The sequence below is a fragment of the Globicephala melas genome, chromosome 2 (genome assembly GCF_963455315.2).
Source record: "Globicephala melas chromosome 2, mGloMel1.2, whole genome shotgun sequence".
Classification (NCBI taxonomy): Eukaryota; Metazoa; Chordata; class Mammalia; order Artiodactyla; family Delphinidae; genus Globicephala; species Globicephala melas.
Genome location: NC_083315.2, coordinates 84,623,032 through 84,646,719, shown reverse-complemented (window position 1 = coordinate 84,646,719; position 23,688 = coordinate 84,623,032). Strand labels below are relative to the sequence as shown.

At 40.1% G+C, this 23,688-nt stretch overlaps 1 protein-coding gene across 1 annotated transcript in view; it reads right to left on the bottom strand.

Moving 5' to 3' along the window:
- Positions 1-1,769: 1,769 nt before the first annotated feature.
- The window catches only part of ATP8B4 (ATPase phospholipid transporting 8B4 (putative)), a 258,066-nt gene continuing 236,147 nt past the window's right edge, over positions 1,770-23,688 (bottom strand). The window contains exons 25-28 of the mRNA XM_060294274.2: positions 16,926-17,171; positions 8,533-8,671; positions 5,615-5,745; positions 1,770-3,945 (exon numbers count right to left, since the gene is read on the bottom strand). Coding sequence (XP_060150257.1) covers positions 3,664-3,945; positions 5,615-5,745; positions 8,533-8,671; positions 16,926-17,171 — 798 coding nt within the window. The 3' untranslated portion in view covers positions 1,770-3,663. The remainder of the gene's footprint in view (positions 3,946-5,614; positions 5,746-8,532; positions 8,672-16,925; positions 17,172-23,688) is intronic.

Sequence of the window (23,688 nt, the reverse complement as noted above, 5' to 3'; positions counted from 1 at the left end):
CTTAGGGTGCTGGCTGTTTTCCCCTTGGGGGTGTGGTTGGTGTTGGGTCTAAAGTCTGCAGGGTGTAAGGTGGGACTTCCTCTCTGTCCATGGCTGTCGCCATCTTGTCAGGGGTAAGGTCTGGTCCCCTGTAGTTAGAGTAGAAACCCTGATATTCAGGCTCAATCAGGCTCCATTCCCTGAGTGCATGCCCTGACCCAAAGGAGGTGATTGCTAAAGCAAGTGAAGCCCATGCATTCACAGAGGATCGATGTGCTGCTTGTGTAGGCCTCTGAAGCTCCACCTGGATGCAGCCTAAGGTCACATCCCTTCCCCTGTTGTGTTGGTCCTAGATCTAGTGCAAGGCTGTGGAGTGGCTGGGCCAGAGCATTCACTAGTCTAGGACTGGGGTTGGGGCTTTGTGACTACAGGAATCGAGGTGGCTGAGCTGCTGCCAGAGATCTGGGCTGCCTCTGTGGCAGACATCTCATAGGACCTGTCTACCACAGATCCAGTGCTAAGCTGCAGTGTGGAGTGGGTAGAGCTGGAGCACTCACTGGGCTGGGAGACTAACTGTGGCATGCTCCTGCAGCTTCGCCCAAGCACGCACTGACAATGACCACCACCACCCTAACTGGGTCACACCCCAGACCCCAGTCTGTCTCTGTGTAGCTATCCCAGGTATTTTCCCAGGGCTGGTTGGCCCAGATCTCATGCCAATCTATAGTATGGAGTGAGCAGGAGTGGGTGTTTGCCCCATTCAGATTGGGGAGTGCAGTGAGGTGACAGCTGCCAGTGCAAGTCTCTCTCTGTCATGATTGTTGGTGAGACAGCACACGCACACTCCTTGGAGTAGAGCCTGGCTTCTGCAGCCCTTCCGTCTATCCCAGCAGTTCTCCCAGTAGCTAACAGGGCTTGTCTGCTCTGTGCTGTTCCCGAGGACTGGGACACCCAGATTGTGGCTCGACCTGCTCACTCCCCCAGGTGAGGGTCCACCAATGCAGAACTTTTCCTTTCAGATTCCTCTCAGGGGTGGGGGTCCCTACCCTATGCCTTTTTTCTGTCCTACCTTGTTACGTGAAGATCTTTCCTGCAGCTATGGTATAGGAGTTCTTCTGCCAGTTTCCAATTAGTTTTCCTTAAGAATTGTCCCATACATAGATTTTTTTTGGATGTGTTTGTATGGCGAGGTGAGCTCCACATCTCCTTCTCTGCCACCTTGATCCCTCCTCTGGGAAACACAATTTGTAATTGCCTGTAAGAGCTCAAAACTTGGACAGAGACTTTAAAAACACATAGTTATCAACTTTAGTCCTGAATACAGAATTTTTTTCTTTCCAAATAATCTGATAATATTTATGTAAACCTAAAATTTTACTATTCCCCAGTGCATCACCGTCACCCCTCAGGCTTTTTTATCTTCAGGCTCAAAATAATCCCTGGCACTTGAATGACCTCGCAATGGGTATGTGAGTTCATTTGGATCTCATGGGGCCAAAGTAAACTGATAAATGTGTTTCTCTCACAGCTATCCACATTATCTGTTTATAAACAGCCTTATTTAATTTGAACTGAATTTGCAAACGTGGACCATTCCTAATCTTTCCCATCCCTTAAACATAGGTCAAATTGGTTCATTTTATTCTTGACTCTGATCCTAAGAATGATGTACATTTTCCCTAGGCATGTAAAGGAGAAGAAAAAAAAAATCAGTTGATCAGTGGAACAAAAACTCTCCCCAATGAGTTTCCAATAAAGAGACTAAACATCCAACACCACAAGTGCCAAAATATTTAGTAAAAGTTTGCAAATCTTTCAAAAATGTTACAACGCAGTGAAACTAATGACAAATTAGACACTGAAAACTAACATCTAGTTAAGTCTATGCAGGCACGTAGGAGAACAGGGAATATCTAAAAGCATTAACTATGATTAAACCACTGTATTAGGCTCTTTTATATATATCTCATTTGATCCCATTCAGGAAAAGTTATCCCAGACTTGGAAATTAAGGCCAAAAAAAAAAGGATTGTGTGAGCCATAATATCATGCTAGCCCATTATCCATCAAGCCCACCCAAGGGCCATCTGACTCTTTTGGGAAATATAACTTTGACTAATAATGCAATAAAGACCAGATTAAGGATTCTGTAAAGTTGAAGTATGATTTATAGAAAACTGATAAGGCATGATGATCATTTATTTTTGTTTTCTGATAGAGAAATTTACCTCCAAGGTTATAGTTACTATATAAAAATACCTCCAAGGTTATTTCCCTTTAGAATACTAACCAGTTTTAGATCTTACTTTGCAATCTCATTTCATCAATGCCTTTTCCACTGATTACTTAAATTCCAGTTCTTCACATTTGCTCTTGTATTCTGATTGACTTAAATGGCACTTAACTCATCATCTATTCACATGAGAATTATCTTTTCAATGATTTAAGAATTTGTGCTTTGACAATCCTCGAACAACCACATGAGGTAGGTAGTATATCCTCATTTTACAGAGGAAGAAACTGAGTCTCAGAGGAAGCACATTACCTGCCCAAGCTTACAGAGGTAAGGAGTGACAGAACTGGAGTTTGAACACAAATATGCTTGAATTCTTTTACAGATACTATACTGATGACTCATATATGGACTCAAATTTGGACTGGAACATCTCCAAAAACTCAACCTCATGTGTTTGAATTATAAATATGACAGCTGAATATCAAAACCAACTAACTCTGAATGACCTAAACCTGCATATTTAAATAAGTAATTAAAAAGACTGTTTATTAATTTGTTTGGTTTCAAATCTGAACTTTTAAAAACTGGAAATGTTGAAAATATTTGCACATACATTACATGGAATAGTATCATCAAAGTGTGAAATTCCAGTGCTTTGCTGAGTCCAATAGCTCTAGATGAGGCAGAGAAAATAACTACTGAAGTTGTTATAAAAGTCATTGACAAGTATTTAGAATACTTTCCAGAGTCTCTCTTTGACATTTCATGAACATGTCCCTGAGAATTTTTTGAATAAATTTGACCAAATTGTCAGCCTATTCTACTGTAAAGATGTTCAGTCTACTTTGTCTCTAGTAGAAAAATGTGGAATACCAACATGTTTTTCTGCTCTTCAGGCATGAAGGTGATTTGTTGTCCTGGCTGAACACACAGGTAGGGATCAAGACCGGACAGTGACAAGCTGCTGTAAGTCTGGAAGCACCTTAGTGTACAATGTGTACCTTTTAAATCTTAAGAGTGTATCTTGGGAATGGCTGATCTTACATATAAGCGTTAATCTGTCACAAAGATGCTTTTTAGCTGGGATATACACCTTGTGAATGCACCCTTTTATTCACCTGAAGACCCATTCTCTGTATATGCAGATTTACAAGTGTTTCTCCATAAATAAGATTCTAAAGTACAGATCAATTGGTATCTAGGTTGATAAAAAAAACCCTTGTGCTGGTATTGTGAGGGTTTTGTCCACCAACTCATGAATTGGACAGTGACCTGGTTTTCAGTAGAGCACATCTCTATTGGATGGCACTGGCCACTGTCTGACACAGATTTAGGTTAACCGAGGCCATCTGCCCCACCCCTAACCCCTGATCTTAAACTCTGGAGCCAGCTAATTTCAGCTCCAGCCGAAGTGAAAAGATAACTGTGTGGTTCAAATTCATCTTGACTCACAGTTTCACTGTTTTATCCTGGCTAAAGCTGCTCACTGTGTCTGTGGTTTTCTTACATAAATTTTCAATCCAGCTAGTGCTATTATACAGTGTCTTTTCCAACCCTGATGTCGGGGGTGGATTTTTAGCTCGCATATTTTTTCCAGATGTGATAAGCTCTCCATAGCCCTCTTGGTGAGCAAAAGCATATCCAGATCTTCTCGAGCTTGATCTCCGAGTCTGAGGCTTTCGCCTACGCAGGGGTCTTGCCTTCTTTTGAGCCTTCTGCCACTGGCGGATCTGGAGACAAAGGAGACCCAGAGTGAGATGAAGCATCCAGATGATATAGACTCCACACAGTGGGCCACTTTGTGAAGTGAAAGCCTTTTCTGTAAAAACAACATCAATGATAACCAAGTACTCAACTTCACTGCAAAATCAAGTTTTTCACCTAAAAGCCAAGCAATTTTCTACCCAAAAGATTACACTGGATACTGGTTAGTTTTTATCTCTACTGAGAGACTATTAAGACTATTATTAAGAAGTGTTAAGACAAATTTCATTATTGTCCCCATCTAATACATCCACCTTAAGTGAACAGGAACATACTTTTGTACATTTTCTAACGTGCACCAGCCAAATACAGTCAGTATAAAAATTTACAGACCCATATGCCCCAAATAAGTCTTTCCTCTCTCTTTTAAAGGTTCTCAGGATCCAGTAGTCATTAGTAACTGGACTAAGAGAAAATTTAGAAAATGAGAGCCACAAAATTTCAAACTCTTGTGGTAGGTCAAAGTACCATGGGATTTTCAGTGTTTTGATTTCTTTGGGGGTTTTTTGTGGTCTTTTGAAGAGCTCAACATTGTTTGGGTGGGTTTCTAGCATTTCTTTCATTTCCCTATAATGCTGAGGAGGAAGAGAGCCAAGGTTTGGTGCTCAGCACCTTGTTCTTTAGGTCAGCTGATCGATTGCTTGGCTTTTGACTTTCATGTCGGGAGAAAGCCATTAAGCAGAAAATCATGATGTGTCTAAACATAGGAAGAAATGAGCATCATCTTCCTTCAGCTCATCCATCATTTTCTGAGTTGACATCAGAATGAGCTCACAGAGCCAAAGGGAAAGGACAAACATAACAGGGGAATCCATGAATCATTTCAGAAGGAATCTCTTGGTACTTTGGCCCCAGAACATGAAGGATTTCATGATAAGGGAATTTCTACCTCAGTTCTTCTCAGCATCATCAGCCTGGTCACTCACCCCCTCAATATTTCCCCCTTCTCAAGACATAGCTACAAATGCATCTCCTCTTTCTCCTTTTCTTATCTATCTGGGTCCTGACCTAATTTGACATTGTGTTGCTTATACTCCTCCTTCCATAAAATACTGAAATATGTTCTGTCAATCCCTTGACTTAGGTATTTCTAGAATCTGTTCTTTCTGTTTTTCTTCTAACTTTATATTTTCCAATCCAGCTATCATGTTGCTGTTCCCTTTCTTAATCTGTTCAGAAAGTAACCTCTCTCCCATGTTTAACAATCTGCTACTATATTTCTACAGAAATTTAGAGCCCCTTCACCTAATACTTTGCTTGTCTCTCTTTTACTGTACCCTTTACTTTCCCCAAGTCAGTAACTTTCCCTCTAGCTTGCCTTTGCCTTGGAGCAAATGTCCAAAATGCTGCCAGCAAGCTTGTTTTTTAAAAGTCAACTTTTAAAAATATCCAATCTAACTTGTAATTTACGACTCCCCACCCACATTTAGTGTAGACAGTTATCTTCATTGGCACTCCCAAGGCTAGTATGTTCAGTTGTGGGCAGTTCCAGCTACTGTGATGTGATGCCGTGCACCTGTAGGTGTTGCTGATGGGAAGTTCATTAGCTCTTCTCTGGACTTCTAATCAGGCAGAGGACATGATTCCAAGAGCAAAGAACCAACCTCTCAAGTACCCAGCAGCATTACAACATACCTGATCACTCAGGGTTGGGAATAAATCCACCTTCAAAAATCTGAATGCCACCACAGGCATAACTGAAGCCACTGTCGTTAAGAGAATAACAAGCCAGATGCACTTCTGGGTCAAGGAATGTCGTGCATTTCCTATTATTAAAGAAAAATAAACACTGTGATTATAAATAGAACTGAATTATTGAATTAATTGGTTCTTTGTCTATTCCCATAAGGTCTTTTTTGAAAGGGACTTTTGGACTACCTAGGAGAACCACTGGGTATCTTCCCCAGTATATCATATGCTCAGTGGTGATAAGAGTGCAAGAATGGTAAGATCACCCTTGGGAACTGCTTCACGGCCTGATCACTAGGGGACTGCCAGCCAGAGCCAACCATTCTCTGATCCAGGCTCAGTCCAGCTTCACTCATGAAGCAGAATTCTCCCATCCAGCCTCAAAATCCCTCAACTACAAAGCAGTCATTATTTTTAAAGGCACATTTACCCTTATGGATTCAAACAAAACTACACAATGTATGTTCTGGATTCAGGTACAATCGCAAATACTGGTCTTCTCAACTGGCTATGTCATAAAAGGTGAGCTGTGTCTACTACAGGGTCAACCTTTTAAATTCAGGCAACAGCCCCCAAAAACCTGCCTCAGAGGGACTTACCAATCTCTCTATCTCATACCTTCACTCGGTTATGAAGTACTCAAGGTTCCAAGGAGATCAGAGATGCTCTTGGGTTTGTGAAAAGAGCAGTCTCCACACTGGGAAACCACTGATTCAGCCATTCAATATTCTAGTTCAATAGAGTAGTGAAACTCATTTCTAAGCCTGGAGCCAGTTTTCTTATTTTATACTCACACCTCGTATACTGGGATGTTCGTTTAAACAAAGCAATAAGGGTCAGTAAGGCAGACAGACAAACTATACGGAAGATGTCAACCCTACTTATGAACTGTTGTTCCTGTTGGTTTTCTAGGCATATGATACCTCCAATTATCCAGGTTCCCGCTCCCAATGCTACAGTTAACACAATTTTAATGGGCTTTGGGTGTGATGCTTGGCTTCTTATTGGAATGTCTGCATTTTCTGTCTTAGGAGGATAGACTCTGCCTACCAAAGAGCACTTGATTCCACTTGCCTGGGCAGAAACAAACTTGACTCAGTAAATTAAATGTCTTTTTGAACTCCCTGAAGCTCAGTACCCCCAGGCATGGCTGGAAAAACAAGCATCACTTTAAAACCACACTCCTGCTTGCTTCTGGCTACTAAGGAAAAAAAAAATTTCTTAAACCTCAATGTTGATTTAAGTTTTGAAAAGTCTCATTGGAACCCAGTAATTAATTCCTGGAATGGCATGTGCTTAGACAGTGGTCCCCACACAAACTACTTTCTCCAGTTGAGGCATTCCAGTCTCATTATGCATGTTCGAATGCTGTCTTAGGACTGGAAGTCTTCTGGTTAATGCACTGAACTTTCAGATTTGGCAACCAAAGAGAAAAGAAAAAAGTTAAAAGTAGTTTAAATGGCTCTCTTTTTCCTAATGTGTTTATTCTTATTCACAACCATCATGTTTATACATGGTTGGAATCTTTTGATAAATAAAGGATTAACATTACATGTTAAGTAAGAGAGGTACAATTTAAAGATTTCCATGTACACACAGAGGAAGGCAAAACTTGAATACAACACTCTTAAGCATATACATGCATTTAAATGGAATTGCAATTTCAGGTGCCTTTGGAAATGTATAACCCTATAATCGCTCTTATTTTGCTTTCTACATGAATCAGTCTTCTAAGAATTATTTTTCTAGACTGGATTTCCCAACTAGTGGATGCAAATCTGTCTTGCCTAATCGAGCTCAAGTAGCTTGTCACTATGTATCTCTCTTTTCCACAGTTTGCTGGGATGAACTCAGAAACATCACTGTTACCAACTTATTTCACACACACTAGAGATTTCAAAACTTCTTTAAAAGTCTATTAATAGCCCCACTGTGTAAAGCTCAGTGGCCCTTGCTGGGAATCATGTTGAAATGTGGAGTGCAATGATAGTATACTCCAAAGATAGACCAGATATATACTCTTTGTAGAATCATAGAATCTCAGGGGTTTAAGGGATTTTAGGAAGTCTTTTGCTACCTATCTGCTGTTCGAAGTCCCCAACCAGTAATCAAGCCACATTTGCTTTAATCACCATCTTCATCATCATCAAGGCTAACATTTACTAAAAAAGTATTATGTACCAGGCTACATGCTAAGCATTTCATATGCATTATATCATTTAACCCTCACCAATTTGCTATAAAAGTAGGAACTATTAACATCCCCAAGTTTAGAACTGAAGACATTAAGGCATGAAAAGGAAAAGAAACTTGCCTAAGGTCACACAGCTTATAAGTGGCAGAGATGACACTTGAACACTGGCTGTCTAACTACAGAGACTATTCTTGGTGCCACTCATGGACTATGTCCGGCAATTTTTAAAAGGCTCTAAATTATACATTTCTTTTCTAAATGCAAATAAGTTCCACAGGTAAACTTAGGCAGAAATGTCAGTGATAATGTGGCATAAAAGGGAAAGCCTGGCATTTCTTTCTCTTCCCTCTATCATACACGAACTTCACAGGTTTTCAGGTATCCCTGATCTATATGTGCTATGCCTGTTATTTGGAAAGGGACAGTCTACTGCATCTGGGCTGTTAGGAACCTGTAAGCAGCTATCTCAGTGATTCTGCATCTAGTAGGGACAGCAAAACCTAATCTTTTGGAGCTCACTTCAAGCCTGTAAGCCCTCAGATGTCTGGCTCAATCAATTCCTAGAGACAGAATTATTGGTCATCCCTAATCCCACCAAAGAAAATAAATTACAAAGACAAATAAATGACAACTTGACACTAGGCCCCAGCAAATAGCGGGACTCACTTACCAACAAATGGAAACTGCCTTGGGAAGATGCCAAAGAGGCCATTACTGTGCATGGTAAATAAAATGGAGAAATAAGTGGCAATGCTGCCCCAGACGAAGACATGATTAATGATAGTCCAGTAACTGGTATCCAAGGCTATCTGTAAATAAAGTCAAACACAAAGGGGAGATTGTTGAGGATTAAAAGAGCATCATTTTACTGAGTAATGTTTCCTCAGAACTGTTCTGTGAGAAGACAGTGGCACATGTCTAGTTTCCAGCCAACCATAGGCCTTACCACTTTCTGCACAACACAGGGGACTAATGTGACATTCCTGGTAGACAACTGACTTTAGGACTTATATCTGCAAGCCACTATATCTAGCAACGTTGAATCAAAAATCAGGAAATAAAATGTTAAACTTCTTTTAAGTGAGAAATAAGAAAGCAGGATGGTTTCTAATTTCAAAGCTACTTTCCAAATTGCCCTCAAAATTTTTCTATTGGAAAACTATTTTTCATAGTGAGCAAGTGCAACATTTTAAAATCTGTACATAGGGCTTCCCTGGTGGCACAGTGGTTAAGAATCCACCTGCCAATGCAGGGGACACGGGTTCGAGCCCTGGGCTGGGAAGATCCCATATGCCGCGGAGCAACTAAGCCTGTGCACCACAACTACCGAGCCTGCGCTCTAGAGCCGGTGAGCCACAACTACTGAGCCCATGAGCCACAACTACTGAAGCCCGTGCACCTAGAGCCCGTGCTCCGCAACAAGAGAAGCCACCACAATGAGAAGCCCGTGCACTGCAAGGAAGAGTAGCCCCCTCTCACTGCAACTAGAGAAAGCCCGTGCGCAACAATGAAGACCCAATGCAGCCCTCAAAATAAATAAATAAATAAATTTTAAAAAAACTAAAAAAAAAATCTGTACATAGATTTTCATATGACCATTTTGATACAGGTATAATCTGTTTACATCAATATTCTAATTCATTTTGGTTATCATTTCTCTTAAGTTATTCAAATAATAGCAAAGAAAAATCCTTAATCCACTTAAGGCATAAAATTCAGAACCCGGGGTTCATGGTGATCTGGAAACATGCTCACAAGCCCTTCTCCCTTCCAATAACTTATTATGGCAGTAGAGCTGCAAAACAGTAACCTGTTATGGGGAAACCAAGACAGCCACTGGTGAATATGAACACTTGAGTTCTCAGAGAAAAAAAAGTAGGTTCTAGCATCCTTATTTGCATATCAGAGGCACCAAATGGTCCAAGTGAAGGTTTGCATTTCTAGCACAGTCTGATGCAAGGCCACAGATTTATTGCCTGCCTGAGGGGGCTCTACCTACATAGTAAACAGATTGGAGACATACTTCCCCTTCCCACATGACGTTTACTGTCCTTTAAAATGATGCCCCATATAAAGAATGCTAAGACCAATCACAAGCACTGAAATTGAAACTGTGATTAAAAATCATCCAACAAACAAAAGCCCAGGACCAGATGGCTTCACAGGGGAATTCTATCAAACATTTACAGAAGAGCTAACACCGATTCTTCTCAAACTCTTCCAAAATATAGCAGAGGGAGGAATACTCCCAAACTCATTCTATGAGGCCACCATCACCTTGATACCAAAACCAGACAAGGATGTCACAAAGAAAGCTACAGGCCAATATCACTGATGAACATAGACGCAAAAATCCTCAACAAAATACTAGGAAACCGAATCCAACAGCACATTAAAAGGATCATAAACCATGATCAAGTGGGGTTTATTCCAGGAATGCAAGGATTCTTCAATATACACAAATCAATCAACATGATACACCATATTAACAAATTGAAGGAGAAAAACCATATGATCATCTCAATAGATGCAGAGAAAGCTTTCGACAAAATTCAACACCCATTTATGATAAAAACCCTGCAGAAAGTAGGCATAGAGGGAACTTACCTCAACCTAATAAAGGCCATATATGACAAACCCACAGCCAACATTGTCCTCAAGGGTGAAAAACTGAAACCATTTCCACTAAGATCAGGAACAAGACAAGGTTGCCCACTTTCACCACTGTTATTCAACATAGTTTTGGAAGTTTTAGCCACAGCAATCAGAGAAAAAAGGAAATAAAAGGAATCCAAATCGGAAAAGAAGTAAAGCTCTCTCTGTTTGCAGATGACATGATACCATACATAGAGAATCCTAAAGATGCTACCAGAAAACTACTAGAGCTAATCAATGAATTTGGTAAAGTAGCAGGATACAATATTAATGCACAGAAATCTCTGGCATTCCTATACACTAATGATGAAAAATCTGAAAGTGAAATCAAGAAAACACTCCCATTTACCACTGCAACAAAAAGAATAAAATATCTAGGAATAAACCTACCTAAGGAGACAAAAGACCTGTATGCAGAAAAGTATAAGACACTGATGAAAGAAATTAAAGATGATACAAATAGATGGAGAGATATACCATGTTCTTGGATTGGAAGAATCAACATTATGAAAATGAGTATACTACCCAAAGCAATCTACAGATTCAATGCAATCCCTATCAGACTACCACTGGCATTTTTCACAGAACGAAAACAAAAAATTTCACAATTTGTATGGAAACACAAAAGACCCCGAATAGCCAAAGCAATCTTGAGAACAAAAAACGGAGCTGGAGGAATCAGGCTCCCTGACTTCGGACTACACTACAAAGCTACAGTAATCAAGACAGTATGGTACTGGCACAAAAACAGAAAGATAGTTCAATGGAACAGGATAGAAAGCCCAGAGATAAACCCACGCACATATGGTCACCTTATCTTTGATAAAGGAGGCAGGAATGTACAGTGGAGAAAGGACAGCCTCTTCAATAAGTGGTGCTGGGAAAACTGGACAGGTACATGTAAAAGTATGAGATTAGATCACTCCCTAACACCATACACAAAAATAAGCTCAAAATGGATTAAAGACCTAAATGTAAGGCCAGACACTATCAAACTCTTAGAGGAAAACATAGGCAGAACACTCTATGACATAAATCACAGCAAGATCCTTTTTGACCCACCTCCTAGAAAAATGGAAATAAAAACAAAAATAAACAAATGGGACCTAATAAAACTTCAAAGCTTTGGACAAAAAGGAAACCATAAACAAGACCAAAAGACAACCCTCAGAATGGGAGAAACTATTTGCAAATGAAGCAACTGACAAAGGATTAATCTCCAAAATTTATAAGCAGCTCATGCAGCTCAATTACAAAAAAACAAACAACCCAATCCAAAAATGGGCAGAAGACCTAAATAGACATTTCTCCAAAGAAGATATACAGACTGCCAACAAACACATGAAAGAATGCTCAACATCATTAATCATTAGAGAAATGCAAATCAAAACTACAATGAGATATCATCTCACACCGGTCACAATGGCCATCATCAAAAAATCTAGAAACAATAAATGCTGGTGAGGGTGTGGAGGAAAGCGAACACTCTTGCACTGCTGGTGGGAATGTGAATTGGTTACAGCCACTATGGAGAACAGTATGGAGGTTCCTTAAAAAACTACAAATAGAACTACCATATGACCCAGCAATCCCACTACTGGGCATACACCCTGAGAAAACCATAATTCAAAAAGAGTCATGTACCACAATGTTCATTGCAGCTCTATTTACAATAGCCCAGAGATGGAAACAACCTAAGTGTCCATCATCGGATGAATGGATAAAGAAGATGTGGCACATATATACAATGGAATATTACTCAGCCATGAAAAGAAACAAAATTGAGCTATTTGTAATGAGGTGGATAGACCTAGAGTGTGTCATACAGAGTGAAGTAAGTCAGAAAGAGAAAGACAAATACTGTATGCTAACACATATATATGGAATTTAAGAAAAAAGAAATGTCATGAAGAACCTAGGAGTAAGACAGGAATAAAGACACAGACCTACTAGAGAATGGATGAGGATATGGGGAGGGGGAAGGGTGAGCCGTGACAAAGCGAGAGAGAGGCATGGACATATATACATTAACAAACATAAGGTAGATAGCTAGTGGGAAGCAGCCACATAGCACAGGGAGATTAGCTCGGTGCTTTGTGACCACCTGGAGGGGTGGGATAGGGAGGGTGGGAGGGAAGAGATATGGGAACATATGTATATGTATAACTGATTCACTTTGTTAAAAAGCAGAAACAAACAAACAAACAAAAAAGAATGCTGGCAGCCATGATGAAACTGCAGGGGTGCTAAAGGGACAGCCTTTACTTTCCTCAAGAGGCCTGAGAACAGAGAGCCCTGCTTTCCATGCCTCAGCAAAGAGATGCTGGCTTTCCAGTTCATTTGTTGAGAGATCAGACCAAAATCTGCAGCTGTACCTTTCACCACCTGTCAGTTCATCAGCATTAAGAGACACCAGTAGCCTGACCTGTGTGGGTATGAGTAGGCAAAGAAAAATCACAACCAATTTAAGAGGATGCAATTGAAAAAAAACAAGAACAGGTGGCTCCTGTTGAGGCAGAACTAATGGGAAAGACAGACAAGCACTATAACAACAACAAAAAATGTAATAAGAACTCTTAAGGAGATGCAATTAGATCATAGAAAAAAATTCTGGAAGAAATAAAAGCATTATTTCTGAATTTAAAAATTCAGTAGAGAAACCAAACAATAATAGTCACTGATGAGAACTGAATTAATATTCTGGGAAAAACAACTGGAAACAATATTTCATAACTGGGCAAAAACTTGAAGAAATGGGAACCACGTGCAAAAAGATATGAGACGTGGGTGGCAAATCCATAGATGTCAGACCCATGGGCCCAATATAAGAAATAATGGCATCGTAGAAAGAGGAAAAGGAAGAAAGAGAGAAGTAGCAATCAAAGAAATGACAGAGAAAACTGCTCTGGGATAACAAACAGCAAAGATTTTCAGATTGGGAGGGTACTGTAAATTCTAGGAAAATCAATGAAAGAAGTTATGTTCTGGTGACATTTGTGAAGTCGAAGGATAAAGAACATAAGCTTCTAGACACAGAAGATATTATTTACAAAGGAAAGAGAATCAACTTAATATCAAACTGCTACACTGAAATGGATGTAGTGGAAAATCATTTACAAAGTTCCTAAAGAAAAATGCTCGGATATAAGAATCTTATGCCCATCCAATATATCATTTAGTAAAGATAAAGAAAGATTTGAACTCAAAAGTATAACATCTATGTACCCCTTCTGCAGAAATTACTCAAGCTTAGACAGAGAGGAAACGATGTTAATGCTGCTCTCAAAATGAGCTTATTCACAAAATTCCTGAAACTTATTCTGTGTGTTAAGGACAGCAGTGTCTGATTGAAGCCATGATTTCACGATGGATGCCTTAGCTGTGTCAGAGGCTTCCAAGTCACTCCATTATCTCCTCCTCTGCTACAGAATTGAACACAGGGGAACTAGGCATGGAGAGTTCACAAAGCACCCATATGCTTTATTTAGTTGTGAAACAGACAAACAGAACTCCTCTTTGAGTGGAGAAATATGGTTCTGATTTTGGATGCTACCTGTCTGACTGAATTTTGGACTTCCAAGATGTCAAGTATTAGATGGCTTTGGTTTGAACTTAATGATACTCACTTAGATGGACCAAGGCATGGCAGAGATGCCATTTAAGAGCAGTATATTTACATCTGATTCATTCAATCTATTAAATATTTATTGAGTCATGAAAAGAAAGTCTGGGGTTTAACAAGATCTTTCATTGGATATAAGAGGCTAAGATTTGTAAAAGACATTGTTTATAGGATAGAAAAAGGACTCACCACAGGCAATTCAAACTCTATAAAAATTAAGCCCTTGATTTATACTTTCCCCTTCAAAAAAACACCCCCCAAAAAAAAACCACACACAAAAAAAGACAAAAAACAGAGGTCACATGGCTTAATGTATCCACTCAGAGGTACAGACTTTAATGGATTGGAAAGCTTTTGTAAATTCTAACTCAATACCTAATGGTATTGTCCACCATTTGCATAAAAGAGGAAATAGAAACAAACTCAAGATGCCTGATGAAGATCAATGGATCATCAGGAATCATTCTTACCAGATGGGAATGTAAATTGGTGCAGCCACTATGAAAAACATTATGGAGGTTCCTCAAAAAATTAAAACTAGAGTTGTCATTATAATCCAGCAATCCCACTCCTGGGCATGTATCTGGACAAAACTGTAATTTGAAAACATACATGTACCCCAGTGTTCATAGCAGCACTGTTTACAATAGCCAGGTCATGGAAGCAAGTGTCCATCAACACCAAGTATCCACTGACAGATGAATGAATAAAGATGAATGTGTGTGTGTGTGTGTTTGTGTGTGTGTGTGTATACACCCCCACAGTGAAATACTACTCAGTCATTAAAAAGAATGAAATAATGCCATTTCTAGCAACATGGATGGACCTAGAGATGATCATACTAAGTGAAGTAAGTCAGAAAGAGAAAGACAAATACCATATGCTATCACTATATGTCAAATCTAAAATATGACACAAATAAACTTATTTACAAAACAGACTCACAGACATAGAGATCAGACTTGTGGTTGCCAAGGAGAAGGGGGGTTGGGAGAGGGATGGATTAGGAGTTTGGGATTAGCAGATGCAAACGACAGTAAGTCCCCTACATACGAACCTTCAAGTTGCGAACTTTCAAAGATGCAAACGTGCATTCACAAGTCCAATCACATAAGTTAGTTCATGTGTCTGGCGTACATTGTCACGTGTGTGCATCCTCTACAAGTGGTTGTGCTTTTGTGTACTTTACTGTATAGTACTGTATAGAGTACAGTAGTACAGTATCTTTATTTCAAGCTAGATCTGCAAGAGGACGACTTCATTGAACTCCTTGCTGTGCAACACGAAGAGCTGACTAATGAAGACCTGATGGAATTGGAGGCCCAGAGAAAGGATGAAGAGAGACAAGAGGGAGAAGAAGTAACTGAAGAACCGAAGAGATTCACGATGCAGGAAATGGCAGGGGGTTGTTTATTTGAGGAGGCACTGTTAGTTTTTGAGGCACAGGACCTGAATGTAGAATGGTACGTGAAGGTTGCAGCGGTCATTCAGAATGCAATCCAGTGCTACCATGTCATCTATGACTAGAAAAAAGGAGCTACTACCCAGACATCACTGGATCGTGTTTTCAAGAGGGTAGATAGATTGAATCCAGCAAGCAACCAGAACCTATGCCATCAACGTCAGGCATGAGTGAAATAGCAGCTTGTCCTCCGTCTCCTATTGCTGACGATCCTTCAGCTCTACCATCTCCCACCTTCTCTCCCTCCTCGAGTAACTCTCCTTGCCTGTTCACTCGATGCCAGCCCCTGTATGCCAGCTGTTGTACTGTACTACTGTACTTTTCAAGGTACCGTATTATAAGATTAAAAATGTTTTCCTTATTTTTGTGTTTGTTTTTTATGTATTATTTGTGTGAAAAGTATTATAAACCTAATACAGTACAGTACTATATAGCCGATTGTGTTAGTTGGGTATCTAGGCTAACTTTGTTGGACTTAGGAAAAAATTGGACTTACGAACCGAACGCACTCTCGGAACAGAACTCGTTTGTATGTAGGGGACTTACTGTATTATATACAGAATGAATAAAGAACAAGGTCCTACTATATAGCACAGGAAACTACATTCAATATCCTGTGATAAACCATAATGGAAAAGAATATGATATGTATGTGTATAACTGATTCACTTTGTTATAAAGCAGAAACTAACACATCATTGTAAGGCAATTATACTCCAATAAAGATGTTTAAAAAAAAGTATGAAAAAGAATATATTTATGTATAACAGAATCACTTTGCTGTATACCAGAAACACAACATTGTAAATCAACTATGCTTCAATAAAATGAATTTTTAAAAAATCATTCCTACCAGGAAAACTTCTATGAATTTGAGATGCAGATGTGCCATATACATAGCATTGAACCTCTTGATAATTCCACAGAAATGTACTGCCAAGTAAACGTTATATCTCACTTTGAAACCTGGAAGTTACTAAGTCTTATAGAAGTCATGGGAAAGTTTCTGTTATCATTGGAAAAATTTTCTTCCAAGAAGACAGCACAAGGAGGAAGCAGTAGCATAATCATTTCTCTTCACATACAACGCGCAGTCCCAAGAAGTGATTGATTCATTGTGAGGTTTCCACTAACATGGAGGTTATAGACATCCAATGCTAATCTCCTACATCTGGAAATTTATGTTAAAGCTTCCTGTTTTAATCTCAAAATGTGTAGTTAAAAAGAAAACCCCAGTATTCCTTTAAAATTACTGTCAACAAATGAAACAGAATTTTAAAAGGTGTAAAGACATCAAGTTAAGATATTTTCACCAGTAGGTTACCTGCACACTGACCACAATGACCAAAGACGTGGCCATGGTCACTGCAAAAGACTGGTAGTCTGCAATGTGCTGTCCATCTTCTCCAGCCACGTTGTAAAAGGCCCCATATGGGATGAAGAAAAGGACTAGCGAGGTGTAGATTCCATGTGCCACGCAGATGAAAAATTTATGCTTGTTAAAAAGTAGATTCAGCTGTCCAGGTTTGTAGAGCTGGGGACAATCCATGCTATTCTGGTCATTAACATCCTGTCAACAGAGAGTTACTTCAGTGGAAGAGGTTTGAGAATTTAGAGATACCCTGAATTTCCTATCTCCAGAAATAGCACATGCATATCTAAGCATGCCCTAATACACACTACTCACTATTTTGTTTTCATTCCCACAGTAACCCAAAGGATAATAAAATGATCCCTATTTTATACAGGGAACTTGAATCTCCAAGAGAGATTCATGAGAGGCCACACAGCTCTTATGGCAGAACCAGAACTTGACTGCACGCAGATATTTGGCTTCAAATTGAAGTTTCTTTCCTGTACTCTCCTGCAACTGCATGCATGCTCCCAGAATTCTAGTACATCCTGTGCAGCCAGTGGGCCCCAGGGCCAACGCAGTGAGTGGTAGTGACCAGGGGATGTCAGCAGAGAGCTGCAGAGTCAGAACTGGCCAACCAGAGTTCCCAACTTTGGGGGAAGCGTGAGCAGGAGAAAGGGAACTGGGAAAGGGGGAACTGAATGTGGGACTCCAGGTGGAAGGGAGCTGAGCCTGAAGAGGTGAGTGTTCTACCCAGGGAGGATTCCACGGGCAGTTACCAGGTGTTCAGGACAAAGAATTTAGACGGAATGAGAAGGCGTCATGTCTGGGCCCAACAGAGTCCTGGGAGAAACTAAAGCTGTGCTTCTCAAACTTCATGTACACACTAATAACCTGGGGTACAGATTATAATTCAGTAGGTTTGGGGTGGGGCCTGAGACTGCATTTCCAACAAGCTCCAAAGCAATGCTGATGACCACACTGTGAGCACCACAGCCGAACACCCCAGCCAAAAAGTACGGCAAGGACTGACCACTGGCAACATCACAGGGTCATGGGTAAGGTGAAGCAGGCAAAGAGGGAGCAACATAGGCATGAACTCTGGGAGCAGACCAAGTTCCCCTTCCTGCTTGTGGGATGACCCAGGCCTTGCCAAATGGAGTCCCATGAAGAACATTGATGTAGTCTCTTTGGGAAGTCCAGTTTTGAGATGCTAGTGGGTGCTTCTTTCCCCAGTCCAGTGACTGATAAGGTTATATACACAGGCTTTGAAGCCAGACAATCCGGAGTTCAAACCCCAGCTCTGCTGCTTAGCAGGGGTGTAGTCTTGGACCTGTCACTTAAGCTGTGTGAGCCTCAGTTTCCTCATCTCCAAGGAGTATAAACGACAGCATCTCCCTCACAGGATCACTGTCATGATGAAATGGGTACGTATTCAGCAGAGTTCTTACCACAGTTCTTGTAATTAAAAAACAGATGCTTCTATAAATAATAACAAAAGAATGATGATAGTAACAGTAACAACAGTAATAGTGTTGCAATCTCAGAGTCAAGTGGCCTAGTGCTGGGTTGAGTTGTGTCACATTTTGGCCATGTGACTTTAGGAAAGTAACCTGAACTTCTGAGTTTTGGTTTCCTCCTTATAAAGTGAGCAGACCCACAGACGGTCACTGAGGCCTTCCAGCATAGCAACCCATGATGTGGAGATCAGTTTAAGCGCCAGAGTTTGACAAAGCAGGACAGGATAGGGGTATACACTCAACTTGATGGCAATAAGGGGCCTTATTATACACACAGTTGACCCTTGAACAACATGGGTTTGAAGTGAGCAGGTTCACTTCCACACAGAATTTTTCAATAAATATGTACTACGTGATCCACTGTTGGTTGAAACTGCAGATGCAGAACCATGAATGTGGAGGGCCAACTGTATAACTATAGGAGGATTTTTGACTGCATGGGGATGGGGGCCAAGGTGAGGGGGACCCCTAACCCTTCTCTTGTTTCAAGGATCAACTGTATATTTTTTCTCTATATCTCTTAGCCCTTAGGTTGTTTCCATATCTTATTTATTATAAATAATGCTTCAATGAACATAGGAGAGCATATATCTTTTCAAATTAGTGTTTTCGCTTTCTTCGGATAAGTACCCAGAAGTGGAATTGCTGGATCACTTGGTAGTTCTATTTTTAATTTTTTGAGGAACCTCCATACTGTTTTCCATTCTGTTCAGATTTTATACTTAATCATAGTTCGGTCTTGGTAGGATGTATGTTTCTAGGAATTTATCCATTTCTTTAAGTTGTCCAATTTGTTGGTGTATAACTGTTCATATTAGTCTCTTAGGATCCTTGTATTTCTGTGGTCAGTTGTCATATCTCCTCTTTTGTTTCTGATTTTATTTATTTGAGTCCTCTCTCTTCTTTTCTTGGTGAGTCTACTTAGAGGTTTGTCAATTTTGTTTATCTTTTCAAGGAACCAGCTCTTAGTTTCATTGATCTTCTCTATTGTTTTCTTAGTCTCTATTTATTTCTGCTCTAATCTTTGTTATTTCCTTCCTTCTACTAACTTTGGGCTTTGTTTGTTCTTCTTTTTCTAGTTCCTTGAGGTATAAAGGTAGGTTGTTTATCTGAGATGTTTCTTGTTTCTTGAGGTAGGCATTTATTACTATGAACTTCCCTCTTAAAACTGCTTTTACTGTATCCCACAAATTTTGGTATGTTATATTTCCATTTTAATTTGTCTCAAGGTTTTTTTAAATTTCCTTTTTGATTTCTTCTTTGACCCATTGGTGTTCAGTAGCATGTCACTTAATCCCTACATATATGTGAATTTTCCAGTTTTCTTCATGTAATTAATTTCTAGTTTTATACCACTGTGGTTAGAAAGATGCTTGATATGACTTCAATCTCTTAAATTTATTAAAACTTTTTTGTGGCTTAACATATGATCTGTCCTTTAAAATGTTCCATGTGCACGTGAGAAGAATTTGCATTTTGTTGCTTTTGGAGAGAATATTCTATATATATACATTGGGTGTACCTGGTATAACATGTCATTTAAGGCCAAAGTTTCTATATTGATTTTCTGCCTGAATGATCTATCCATTGATCTAAGTGAGGTATTAAAGTCCCTTCTATTATTGTACTGCTGTCTATTTCTCACTTTATGTCTGTTAACATTTATTTTATATATTTAGGTGCTCCTATGTTAAGTGCGTAAATATTTACAAATGTTATATTCTATTATTGGATTGATTCCTTTATCATTATATAATGCCCATCTTTGTCTCTTATTAGCCTTTGTTTTAAAGTCTATTTAGTCTTATATAAGTATAGCCACTCCAGCTTTCTTTTGGTTTCCATTTGCATGGAATATCTTTTTCCAGCCCCTCACTTTCAGTTTCTGTGTGTCTGCATCTAAAGTGAGTCTCTTGGAGGCTGCATATAGATGGGTCTTGGGTTTTGTTTTGTTTTTTTTTAATCCATTCAACCACTCTATTTGTTTTGATTAAAGAATTTAGTTCATTTACATTTAAAGTAATTATTGATAGGTAGGTACTTATTGCCATTTTGTTAATTGTTTTCTGGCTATTTTTGTAATTCCTTTCTGTTCCTTTCTTCTTCTCTTGCTCTCTTCCTTTGTGGTTTGATGACTTTCTTTAATGATATGCTTATATTTCTTTATATTTTGTGTATTTACTATAGGTTTTTGCTTTGTGGTAATACAAGGCTTATAAATAATACCATATCTATAATAGTCTATTTAAGTTGATAACTGCTTAAGTTTGATTCCATTCTAAAGCTCAACATTTTTACTCTCCCCCCACATTTTATGTTTTTGACATCACATTTTACATCTTTTTGTCTTGTGTATTACTTAACTAATTATTGTAATCAGTTATCTTTACTACTTTTGTCTTTTAAAATTCATACTAGCTTTATAAGTGATTAAACCACTACCTTTACTATATACAGTTGACCCTTGAACAACACAGGGTTAAGGGCAACAATGCTCACACAGTCAAAAATCTGAATATAATTTATTGTCGGCCCTCCATATTCATGGTTCCACATCCGTGGATTCACCCAACTGTGGATTGTGTACCCACACAGTTCAAAACTGTGTTGTTCAAACCTTTTGACTGAGATTTATTCCTTCACATGTTTTCTTGTTACTAATTAGCCCCTTTCTTTTCAGATTAAAGAAGCCCCTTTAACATTTCTCATAAAGCTGGCTTCGTAGTGATGAATTCCTCTATCTTTTGCTTGTCTGAAAAACTCTTTCTCTCTCCTTCAATTCTGAATGATAATCTTGCCAGGTAGAATATTCTTGGTGAAAGTTCTACCTTTCAACTTTGAATATATCATGTCACTCCCTTTTGGCCTGCAAAGTTTCTGCTGAAAAAAATCTGCTGATAGTCTTATGGGGGTTGCCTTGTATATAATAAGTTGTTTTTCTCTTGCTCCTTTAAATATTATTTCTTTGTCTTTAACTTTTGACGGTTTGATTACAAAGTGTTTTTCTGTGGGTCTCTTTGGGTTCCTCTTATTTGGAACTCTCTGAGCTTCCTGGGTCTGGATGTCTGTTTCCTTCCCAGGTTGGGGAAGTTTTCAGTCATTATTTCTACAAATACAATTTCTGCTCCTTTCTCTCTCTCTTCCCCTTCTGAGACCCATATAATGTGAATGTTGGTCTGCTTGATGTTGTCCTGTAAGTTCCTTAAGCAATCTTCACTTATTTTCATCCTTTTTTCTTTTTGCTGCTCTGATTGGGTGAGTTCCTGTCTTCAAGTTGACTGATCCTTCCTAATGTTTCATCTAGTCTGTTGCTGAATCCCTGTAGTGTATTAATCAGTTCAGCTCTTGTATTCTTCAGCTCTATGACTTCTATTTGGTATTTTCTTATATTTTTCATCTTTTTGTTGAAGTTATTGTGTTCATGCATTCTTCTCTCTCTTTAAGATCTTCTCTCTAAGATCATTGCTTTTCTCTGTTTCTTCATTTTGTTTGACTCTCTGTGTTTGTTTTCATACAGCTGACAAAACAAACACTTCTCCCTGTCTCCAAGAGTGGCCTCATGTAGGAGATAGACCTTATTGTTCAACCCTGCCCCAGCTCTTTGTTGTCTCTCAAACCTTCATGCTTGTTCAAAGAGCCTATTATATTTTTAACAGCTCTCAGTAGTTGAGAATGTGCCAAGACATGTCAGTGTCAGGGTCAGATTATAGCACCCAGATTCAGGTTGATGGGACTCTAGACCCTCAAGCAGCAGTTTTTAAAAACATGCAAATATATACCTGTGGGACTGCAAGAATGAGCCTCGCTGGCCACGAGAAGCAGGCAATCTAGGAGGTTCCCTATGCCGCAGTCACAAAAGTCAGGGCTCCAGATTAATGCACAAGCTCTTTTCTGGGAGATGGCAGAAAGCTGGAGCAAGGCAGAGGGAGCAGACCAAGATGGCATCCACAGCTTACATTCCTTGAGAGCAGCTTCCTCAGCCACTAGGAGTGTGCCAAACCTGAAGCCTGCCCCTCAGGCTGAAGCTCCAGGACAAACAAAGAGTTCCTTTTTCCAGAAAGACTGGGAGTGGGTTTCAGTCTGCTGTCTGTGCAGTGCCCTGGGAGTAGCCTGCCAAGAACCAACTCTTCATTTGCTACTGTTTCATGGGACCCAGGAACGCAAGCCCCCAGCCACAAGAGCCAGGTGATCAAGTGGTGTCCCCTGGGCAGCAGCTACAAGAACCAGGGCACCAGTCACATGTGAAGCTCCTCTCCAGGAGACACTGGAGCTCTAGAATGTGGCATAGGGAGAGCATGAAGATACTGCCTGCCCTCTGAGGTCTCTGGAAAGGATGACAGTCAGCCCCTAGATGCATGTTTAATTAGACGGCTACCCCTCAGGCCTCAGCTATAATGATTAGCTAACAGGCCTCCTTCACAGAAAGACTGAGCTCCTGAGTCTGTTGCCTCTTGCTCTGCCATGGGAGGGGTGGTAGATATTTAAGAACTCTCTCTCCCCTGGTTACAATCCTGTGAGACCCACGAGTGTAAGCCCCACTGGCCACCAGAGCCAGATGATGTAGAAGTGTTCCCTGGCAGCAGCCGTAAAAATCAGGACACCAGATAGGAATATGAGCTCCTTTCTGGGTAACGCCGATTACTATAGTCCCATGGGACCAGGAATGCAAGTTCTCCTGGCCTCCAGAGCCAGGCAGTCAAGAGGTGTCCCCTGGACGGCAGCCACAAAAATAGGGGCACCAGACACATGTTAACAGCTCCCTTTCAGGAGACACTGGTGCTCTGGAGTATGGCAAAGGGAGAGTATAAGGATAGCGCCCACCAGTCTCTGTCCCTGGAATGTGTTCCAGCGGGCTCCTAGATGTGTGTGTTAAATAAGATGCCTTCCCCCAGGCTGATGATTTAATATAAGCTGGTGAGCCTCCATCACTGGGCATGATCTGCTGCCTCTGAGCTGGGCCCAAGGAGCAAGTGGGTCTGAGCACACGGGCCCACTCTGAGCCATTTCTTAGACTGCTTCAGTCTTGTGGGTCTTGGGACATGAGCCTCATTGGTTTTAGGAGGTTCATCTCTCAGGTGCAGGTGCAGGTCTGAAATGTTAAGGTGCCCAGTGTGGGGTGCACACCCTTCACTCCTAAGGGAGAAGCTTCAGGTTTTGAGTTTTCTCCCTGTTGAGGATTATCATGCTGAGGGCGGGGGTGGGGTTTATGGTGA